Source organism: Peromyscus eremicus, chromosome 8a (assembly GCF_949786415.1).
Source record: "Peromyscus eremicus chromosome 8a, PerEre_H2_v1, whole genome shotgun sequence".
Taxonomy (NCBI): Eukaryota; Metazoa; Chordata; class Mammalia; order Rodentia; family Cricetidae; genus Peromyscus; species Peromyscus eremicus.
In genome coordinates this window covers 44,155,541-44,165,776 of record NC_081423.1, presented here as the reverse complement: position 1 = coordinate 44,165,776, position 10,236 = coordinate 44,155,541, and the positions used below count along the sequence as shown (strand labels likewise).

General features: G+C 54.0%; 1 protein-coding gene across 1 annotated transcript; it reads right to left on the bottom strand.

The window, feature by feature from the left end:
- Positions 1 to 3,521: 3,521 nt before the first annotated feature.
- On the bottom strand, positions 3,522 to 7,447 carry Kcnj12 (potassium inwardly rectifying channel subfamily J member 12). Its single transcript, XM_059269379.1, has one exon. It carries the CDS (start codon positions 7,445 to 7,447, stop codon positions 6,161 to 6,163), a length of 1,287 nt encoding a protein of 428 aa, XP_059125362.1. The 3' UTR covers positions 3,522 to 6,160.
- Positions 7,448 to 10,236: the final 2,789 nt, after the last annotated feature.

Below are 10,236 nucleotides of genomic sequence, written 5' to 3'. Positions count from 1 at the left end.
GGCTGAAGAGCCCTCTCTGTAGATGGGAAGCATGCAGACCTCATGCTTCATCCATTTACATACAGTAGAGGTGTACTGTACCCATCCCTAGCCCTATGCTCCATCCATTCACATACAGTAGAGGTATACTGTACCCACCCCTAGCCCCAGGGACCCAGGAAGACCAAGAGACAAACAATCAGCACCCTGACCAACTTAACAGCCCCAGGAAGGACAGTGAACAAGCCCAGGTATTATAGGGATTAACATGCTCAGAGGCCATTGAGGATGAACCCCACCTCCTAGTCTACTTTAGGACTCACATCCCATTTCCCTGGGATCTCTAGAAGGATGAACATCAGCTTTGCCACCTTTTAGGATTTAGATTGCCATATGAAAAGGTGGACATATTTGGATTTTGTTGAGGCCCATTAAGGTGAAACTCTTTCCTCCTGATCAGAAGAATAGAATCTAAATTCTGCCTCTGGCCTAGTGTGGAGATCTGGCAATCTAAGCCTCCCTAAACATCATATACTATGGTTTTCTCCCTTAGGAGTCAATCCAGCTGGGCTTGTCAATCACCTGGGCAGGAGTCCACCCAGCCCCACCCCAGGAAATCTGATTCACCTGGCTGAGACACCTGAGAGAAGGGAAGGACTAATGATCCCCTTGATGAGATCATGTATTTGTCCCTCCCAGAAACCCCTCCCTTAGTGCAAACTCACAGAGCTTCCACCCTGTAGCACCACGGAGCCCACCAACTTTTGAGGGTTGTTCAGGAAAGTATACCTTTTCTTTTTCCTTCTTTTCTATCTCTTTCTTTCAGATAATGGCCAAAGCCTGGGTGTGCTTTTTCTGACACTCTGGGCCTTCTCACTCATTCCGGGGAGCTCTTCCCCAACCTCGTTCCCATCATGCTTCTGATTATCCACCATGTGACTGCTCCCTGATCTCTACCACTGAACATGCGACCCTCATTTACACAGCACGGCTTCTTCTCCTTCTCCTTTCTCCTGGAGGCTTCTGGCCTTGCACACCCTGTTGCTATTCTCTCAATTGTTCTTAAAATAATCCTCAAGTTCCTTCTGAATCCATTTCTAGTCTAAGAACTTGAAGGTAGGAACCCCAATCTCTCCAGTAACACAGGGAAAGATGGCTGAACAGGGCTGCTAGAGAGGGAGGCTCTGCTGTCTATCATCACTGCTTGGGGAAAAAAGAGGAGGAATTTCACTCACTTGCCAAGATGAGAAAGGGGTACCAGCCAAGACACTGCCCACCAACCCTGACAACCTGGGCTTTATCTCATGAACGGTCATGATAGAAGGAGAGAACAGACCTCTCAAGCTGTCCTTGGACCTCAACACACACACAATGGCAAGCAAGTGCATGCACACCACACCACACACACACACACACACACACACACACACACACACACAAATAAATGTAATTTTGAAGTGCTTTAAAAAGAAATCTGAAAAGGAAGCAGTTCATGCAAAGGTCTAATGAACGACAGAGAGGTGAGAAGTCTGGGGCAGATGGGCAGGAGAAGGAGGGAGAGCTGAACGGGAACAGGAAGCAGGGGCCATGCAGGACAAGGCCGAGGGGACCAATTGAGACTTTACATTCAGTGTGGCAGGAAGCCGGGAGGAGACCACGGTGGGATGGGTGGAGGGTGTATTGCAGTGAAATGGGATGTGTTCTCAGAGGCCCCTTGTTGTTAAGGAATAAGTGAGAGGCCCTGACGTGGCCCCTCGTGCCGAGGAAGCACCCATGCACAGATCCCTCAAGTCCCAGAGGCCTCCACCAGAGAAGACAGGTGACTTAGGGCAGACTACTCACCAGGCTGTTCATCAGATGACAGACTTTACTTCCCTGGCCGCCAGCAGACCAAGTATGGAGTGTCTGGGCTGATTGACCCAACATGAAGACAGCTTGGGCTTGAGGCTTAGCTGGATCCCATCTCAAAATAACAGCCCTCCAATGACCTTGGTCAAGTCCTAATCCTCTTGACAAACTTCCTCTAACTCAGAGAAATGATGCCTCTTGCTTGGCCTGCCAGGGCATGGCTGGTATTGACAGAGACTTCCAGGCACTACACTTGAATTTGGTAGGTACTCTGTCCCCCCTCATGACCGAGTGCCAGCTACTGCAATCCCACTTGTCTCAATACAAATCCCAAGGTGACCCATTTCATCCCTGATAGGGCAGGAAAGTGAGTTGTCCCTTGACCACACCATTTGGGTACAGCTGTTGTACCTACCTGCTCTGAGCATAGGGCCCAGAGCCCCAGCATAAACCAAAGCCCTTAATGTGAAGCAATGATTCTTCCCACCTCCCACTCTTTCAGGATGTCCGCAAGCTGGCCATTAGTGGTGCCTTCTTAACCAATGGTGAGACTGAAGGTACATGAGTGCCCTGGCAGTCAAGTGGCCTGAAATCTGACCTAAGGCCCTCCAGGATGTCGGCACAGCCAGGAGAGAGGATGCCAAGAAACTGCAAACTCAGAGGACACAAAATTCAAGTGGTATGTAGCAGCCAGGACCAATTGTGAAGCACACCCACAGGCAGGGCCTAGACCTGCTGGTCAGTACTGCTTGTGTAGAGACTGAGGTCACAAACTCTGGCCCCAGCTGGCTTAGATCCTGGTGGAAGAGTCCTAGCAAAGCTCCAGGGCTATGTGCCTTGCCAGACCAAGCCAGCAGCTCTAGAGCCCTGCCCTCCACCCGACTCCTGCAGACTGCGCCATAGGGAAGCGCTGCTGGAATTCCCTCCCCGTGACCACTGAACCAGGGGCTAGAGAATGCATCGCTCCTCTGCTCACCTGGTACCAACTACACCTGCAGGATGAAGAGCCCCTGGGTCTGCGCTGGGGCAGGGGGTTAGAGATCTAGCCACTCATGGAAGCAGTTTGGACAAAAGAAAGAATCCCCTCTGCACAGGCTTTGGCCCTGGAGATCCCAGAGTCTGAGCCCTTGGCACTTTCCAGAAAACAAACCGTCAGGAGTCCCACCAACAGCGTTTGTCTGCACTCTGTTCTCAGCTCCCTGGCCTCACTTGTGCTGGGGAAGGGCTCCTTTTAGTCCCCACCCCCTCTCCCTTCCTGCAGAGGAAACCTGGTGGTTGTCCATCTCAGGGCCAGGCTTCCTCTATGCGAAGGAGCTCTGGGAGGGTCCTGGACACACCTGTAGGGATGGATGCTCAGTGCTCCTGTGTGGAAGAACAAAGGGCAGGGCAGTAAGAGCCACAGAATGAGGCAGAGGCAGTGTGTGGAGGGGGTGGGAATTGTCCATGGAAAACGCTGAAATCCTATCCTAGGGTCTGAGAGGAGGCCACGCTGTCTCTTCGCAGCAACATTGCTGCCATGTCCTACTCTGTCCCTGAAGATGAGCTCCTGCCCCAGGGAGTGCTATGGTCCAGCCTGCAGGGGCCAGAAGATGTGTGAAGGCTTGGCATGTGGCAGAGGCAGGCAGAGGACAATGAGACACACATCTCAACACAGTAGCATTCAAAGAGATCAAAATGCATTTAATGTGGTCTAGTCTCATTGCCTACATCTTTAGATACCACCATGTATTGAAAATAACATGAAAATTCTCCAGTTTCACCATTTAAAATAGATTTAACATTCTGTGACCTCACACAGGGCAGACACCCATACAGGGGCCTCCCTATGGTGTGTCCTTCTGCCCCCCAGACCCTCAGCTGGCAAGGACCAGGTGGCACAGCACCAGCATGGGCTCAGGGCAGCCGCTTCATTCTGGGCAGCTCTCACACGCTGTACACAGCACCCACCCCACTGACATTCACAGACACGCACCCTGGGACCTCCACGCACTCACACAGGTTCGCATGCACAGATGCACCCAGGGCCTCCATCAGGACCTGGTGCAGAGGCTTACCATCAGACTCCTCAAACGGCTGCACACTCCGCATACAGCCTGCAGATCCAGGGCAGGGCAGGGACTCACGTCGGACTGCGGTTATGTCTGTGGCCAGCACCCAACCTGAGTAGTTCAGGTTAGTGAGCACCAAACCCACCTCACCCCAATAAAAAAAGCACAAGCACACACATACCTGTGGGCAGACACACACAGACTACCTGTATACAAACACCCGTGTATACCATGTATCTGTATACCAGGACTCACACACAAGGAGACAATCATGTGAGCGCATCTGTACATGCATGCACACACACCCTGGCTTCCCTCCTCATGCACTCCCCAGGGGCCAAGCTTTCCTGCTCGGCACAGGCACATGGCTCCCCTCTCAGTGGCCTCCCCCACTAGGTGCACTGAAGGGAGTGGCTAGTTTGGTCTTTAGCACAAGCAATAAATAAATACAGGGAAAGAGAAAAAAGAGGGCAGGAGAATTGGAAAATGCAGCATCTGCCTGCCTTTGGCAGAGATGAAAGAAAGGCAGCTTGAGCTGCTCTCCAGCAGGGCCCAGGGCCTGGACCATTCTGGCAGGCCTGGACCTGGGAGGATGGGCCACTGAAATGAGCTAGGAGCAGGCCTTGTGGGACCAGGAGCCCCTCAGACCCTACTCTGGATGCAGGCCCATCTACTCGGGAATAGCAAAAGGTGCCTCGGCTCCCACAGTGGTAGCCGGTGGCCAGGACCTGCCCTTCTTCCCTCCCCAACCTCCAGCCTGACAACTGGACAGAGGTGGGTGACAGCCAAGCACTCCCATGCTGAACGCACCCTCAGGCCTTAGGGCCAAGGCTAGAAAAGTCAGTGAGATTTGAGGGCAGAGGCCAGGCTAAGAACACAAGGGAGCCGAGGCCTCTGCGGCAGTCTAGGCAAAATCTTCTAGCCTAGAAATTAGCATGAAATCTTAAGCTGGATGTCTGGGAGCAAGCCCACCTCAGGTCTCCCTGACTGGGCACTATCGGGAAGACTCCATGGCTTGGGGCCTAGGGAAGGAGGAACAGCTCCATCACAGGCCCCTAAAGGCTAAACAGAAATTCTTTGTTTCATGACATTTCTCTGGTCATCTCTATGGTGGCCGGGGTCAGGTGGAGGCTGAGGGAGGGAGGGGGGTGTTCCTCTCTTTCCAGCAGCAGATAACTGGCTGGGGCCGGCTGGGCTACCTCATTCCGCCCCAGGAGTGTGGGAGAAAAGGAGATAGGAACATGGGAACCGTGAGACAGGTAGAGCACAGCCTCTGCATCCTGGGAGGGGCTTGTGGGGGCTTCAGGAGTGGAGTTAGGGGCAGCAGGGAAGGATTAGACAAGTCTGATAAACCAAAAATGACTGAAGCCAGACAACCAGAGTGTCTAAGGCACAACTCGAGCTGTGAATCCAGCAGGTGTGGGGCTGACCCACTTCCTGGGAATGTGGGAACCGGACCCCATGCTAATTTCCTGAGTGTCCTTTCCTAAGAAGCACCCACTCTGGTGTTCCCTACTGCCCCTCAATGCAAGGGGTGGAGACCTGGGACAGAGAGGGAGCGGAGCACAGGGGAGCACGGAAGGGGGCCTCCCCTGGGTCCTAAAGCCAGCCCTGATGCAGCTGAGGTGCAAAGTCAATCACAAAAGATCAAGCCGGATTCATCCTAGTGGGCCCCCACCCCCAGAGACACCCAGACACTTTATTAGGATCATTAACATGGTCACAAGCCTGATTCATCCTTAAGCATGACAACTTGCAGGGCCCTGGCACACGTGAGGGAGACACCAGACCTCCCAGAACCTTGGGGCACCCCATCCAGCTGCTTTGCCTGGCAGCACTGAGTAGAATTCTAACTGTCCCCACACCACAAATTTTAAAAATTCAACCACATGTTAGTGTTTTCTTGTGTTTGTTGTTGTTGTTTGTAAACAGTCTCATCCAAGTTAGAAACCAATGAAGTGCGCATACACCGCTTTCCCCACAGGGCTGGGACCTCTCCTGAGCTGCTTCCAAGGCCTCCAGCAGAGTCCCCCATTCCTGTGGTTTACCTTACCCCAAGAGGTCACCCCCTTGCCCATGCGTGTACATCTGAGGCCATGGGCTGTTCATTCTGGTCACCCACTCTCCCTCCAACCTCCCCAAGCTATTGCGAAAAAACATGAGAAGACTAAGATGCTACTGAGTCTGTGACCCGAGGCATTTGGCTTGCTCTGCTCCAACCCAGGCCCCCAAGGGACATGGGACCTATCGTGGTCAGGATGGTGCTGCACCGAAGTCAAGAGCACTCAAATCTCTGACTCGCGTCTGTAGGGCCGCTGCTCAAGGGCACCACTGCTGGCCTGCAGTCTGTCAAAGTCATGCTCCGGCTGAGGGCTGCGGCCATCCCGGTCTGTAGCCACCTCATCCTCCTCATCTCGGCTCAGGAAGGCCAGCTCATTCTCATAGCAGAAAGAGTTGGCACTGGGCAGGAGGAACTTGTTCTCCACCAGGTCCTTAGCGCTGCAGCGGGGCGTAGAGGGCACCTCATAGGTCTTGTGGAAGTGTGAGTAGTCAATCTTGTACTGGTTCTTCTCCTCGAAGAGCACTGGCTCAAAGCGGTGGCCCCACAGGATCTCGTTAGCCAGGTAGGAACTGCGAGCCTGTGTGGTCATGGCTGTGGCCTCTACCATGCCTTCTAGGATGACCACAATCTCAAAGTCATCTGTCTCGAGGTCCTGACGGCTAATGCCAAACAGTGGGCTGGCCTCATCAATCTCGTGCAAGATGGTGATGGGTGACACCAGGAAGATGCGGTCCAGGCCCTTGTCAAAGCCCACATCAATGTCAATCTGGTCTAGTGGGATGTACTCACCCTCCTCTGTGACCCTGGGCTTGATGAGCTGGGCCCGCACATGGGCCTCTACAATGTGGCTCTTGCGAAGGTTGCCCACACGCCACATCAGACAGAGCTTCCCATCCCGCAGAGCCACCACAGCATTATGGCTGAAAAGCAGAGTCTGAGCCCGCTTCTTGGGCCGTGCCATCTTGGCCATGATGGCACCAATCATGAAGGAGTCAATGATACAGCCTACAATGGACTGTGCCACCACCATGAAGACAGCCACCGGGCACTCCTCAGTCACACAGCGGAGCCCGTAGCCAATGGTGGTCTGCGTCTCGATGGAGAAAAGAAAGGCGGCCATGAAGCCGTGGACCTGCAGCACACAGGGTGTACGGCCGCGGCCCTCGGTGGGCTCCAGGTCTCCATGGGCGACAGCAATGACCCAGAAGATAATGCCAAACAGCAACCAGGAGGCAAGGAAGGCCAGAGAGAAGATGAGCAGCATGTAGCGCCAGCGGATATCCACACACGTGGTAAACATGTCAGCCAGGTAGCGCTGGGACTTCTCATCCATGTTGGCAAATTCAATGTTGCACTGGCCGTTCTTCTTGACAAAACGGTTGCGGCACCGGCGCCGTGTATGCACCTTGCCATTGCCAAAACCGTTGGCGCCTGACATGGTAACCAGGTGCAGTCCGTCCTCCTCTGATGATACGATGCTGTAGGGGTTGGCCCGGCTGGCTGCGGTCATCCCGGGGTCTGGTGGACCCTGGCCTGCCCCCAGGCTGACTCCGGGCAGGGGCACTTCTGCAAAAGAGAGGACAGTAGGTCTGTCTGGGCAGGCAGCCAGGGCCCGTGACAGTAACTGGCAGACACAGCCCCCATTTAGTCTCCACAGATCCCCTGTCTTCCCTCCCACTTAAAGCCTGCTTCTCAATCTACCTTCTCAGCTTGGAAAACAGTCTTCCCAGGCTCCCAGCAGCTCCAGCCAGAAGCCTTGGCTTCCTCGCATCTCTTTTTACTCCTATACCAAGGGCTCTGTTTCCAAATATATTTAAATTTCTCCCACTCTCATAACCCAAGTCCTGGTCACCTCCAGCCAGGACCAAGGCAGGGGCCACCTCACCAACCTCACTTCATCCCAATTCCCATGGTGAGCACCAGGAGCCTGAAAGGCACCAAGATGAATCCCATCCTTCCCCTACTCACAGCCAGCAAGCCCTGGGAGCTACAAAGCCTGTACAGGCAGTCCCACGGCCTGTTGCCCAGTTGAACACAAACACATATTCCCCCCATACACACGTGTGCGTGTGTATGCTATCCCCCCCCACATGCCCCCAACTCACACACACACACTCCCCACCATGCTCCCCTAAGCTCCTCCTCCGACACACAAACACCCCCCACACACACATACACAGCAGTGCAGCTGTATATCAGACTGCTCCCATGCTGTCATGACCGGCCTCCTCAAGCCCTAGAAGTAATGCCCACATGGTTCTGACCCACACATTGCACACCCCAGCACAGACCCTCATGTAGAATATCAATAGCAACAATCATAATAGCTGTGACACTGGCCTGTTTTTCCCACCAAGACCATCAGCTCCCTCACAGCAGGCCATGTATACCCCTGACTGTCTTACCCCAGGTCTAGAAGAGGTCTGCCAAGGCCCAGGCCTCATCATGTCTGACATCCCATGTTCACTCGCCCATCTTCGTGAAGTCCTCAGCATCCACTAAGCACTCATAAGCTACATCCATGACTTTTCTGTCATGGGATCATATGTATAAGGAGTAGACATCCAGATTGGGTTGCCCTAACTTCAGAACAGGCAACTTCCCACATCTCTGCTGAGGACTACAGGTGCACACACATCACAAGTGTTACTTGCTTCCATGGCCACCTTTGGCCTCCTGTAGGGAATTCTGTGTCTCCAAGCCAGCCAGCACACACTCCTCCCAGAGAAGGCCCGAAGAATGGCACCATAGCCATCAAAGCAAACCCATTTCTCAGGCTCAGGCTTTGCACACCTCCCATTGATCCACAAGGGCCAGCACCAGGTTAAGTAAGCCAGGGGTCACAGCACTGCCTGTCCCTGGAGACTCCAGCCTGTCTCAGCTGGGCTAAGCAGAAAGTGGGTGTCCTCTGGTGTAGCAGAACATTAATGAGCTGGACATGCTGTATCTCCCCATCACAGGGATACCATGCACCCAAGACCTACCCAATCACACCACAGTTTAGAGCCCAACAAAGCTTTGGAGCCCTCAACCACCTGACGTCTCTAGGAAGACCGAGATCCCAGAAGAAGATCCCAGGGCAGCTGAACAGCTAGGGCAGGCTAGATGCTATCAGAGCTCCCTGCCCTTGGACCCTTGAGGGTGGATCTACCCATTTTTCAGACAAGGAGGCTCAGAACAGGAAGACACTCGCCCAGTGCCTGTAGGCAGAGGTAGAAATGCTGGAATTCGACCTCATCCAGATAGCACAACCCCTGGCCACATCTACATCAGAGGCTCAGAAGGACACGGCCTGCAGACTCTGCTACCAACATAGCGGATTGGGTGGAGAGCATTAGAGCGGCCAGATCAGGAGGCACTCCCAGGGTCTACGCCATAAGCCACAGTGCTGCTGAGTCCTGAAGCCTGGCAGACACAAGACACAGCCATGAAGCCTGAGAACCACAGAAAGCCTACTGGGCATGGGGCGAAACATATCCAAGACCCTCAAGTGATGCTCTAACAGCCAGAGAGGGTTTCAAAGAGGTGAAAGAACTCCTAACCAAGACATACGGGCATCAACCAGGAGAGCTGAGATCCAAACCTCGTGTCTACTGCACAGTTTCCTACCACGTGACCTTAGGCTCTATAGGGCCACCAGTCCTCACTCTGACATCCTCCCCTACAGCTGTTTCAGTCGGCCACCTCACCATGGGTCTGTGTAGCTGAGGCTCGGGGCTGTAATGGTGGATGCTGTTTCTGTCTGGGCCAGGAGGCAGAGAGTTGGCGGGGCTGGGGAACCCGGGGACCATTCTGAGAAGACAGCTCAGTCCCAGATTTCTGAGCCTTCCAGGGGAAGGTAGCCAAGGTTGGGGTACTCAGACGCCGGGGAGAGGCTGCCAGATCCCAGGAGCCAGGCTTGTGTGGCCTAGAGGCCTTGAGGGACGTCCAGCGGGTCATGGTGGCGCTGCCTCCCACTATGAGCAGCAGCCGGCCTGCAGGGAACAGAATCACAGGAATCAATGACGGGGAGGGGAGCCCCATCCAGAAGCCTGCTGCAGGAAGGCAGCCTTACATCTGGCCAAGCCCCACGTAGTGGCTGAGAGTACTGCAGCCACTCCTGGAACCACCTAGGCAGCGTCACAGACCTGGGAACTCCCACTTCTGTGGATATTCCACCCAAACCACAGAGAAAAGCAGCTTCGTCAGGTTTGTGCCTGTTCCGTACCTTGAGCCAGAACTGATGGAGCGAAGTCCCTTGTCCCCAAACACCCAGAGAATGTACACAAGCAACAGATACAAACAGAGCCCTGGGGGGTG

Bases quoted from the DNA above. Each gene is read 5' to 3' on its own strand.
- Kcnj12 (XM_059269379.1), bottom strand. From the start codon at position 7,447: ATGACCGCAGCCAGCCGGGCCAACCCCTACAGCATCGTATCATCAGAG.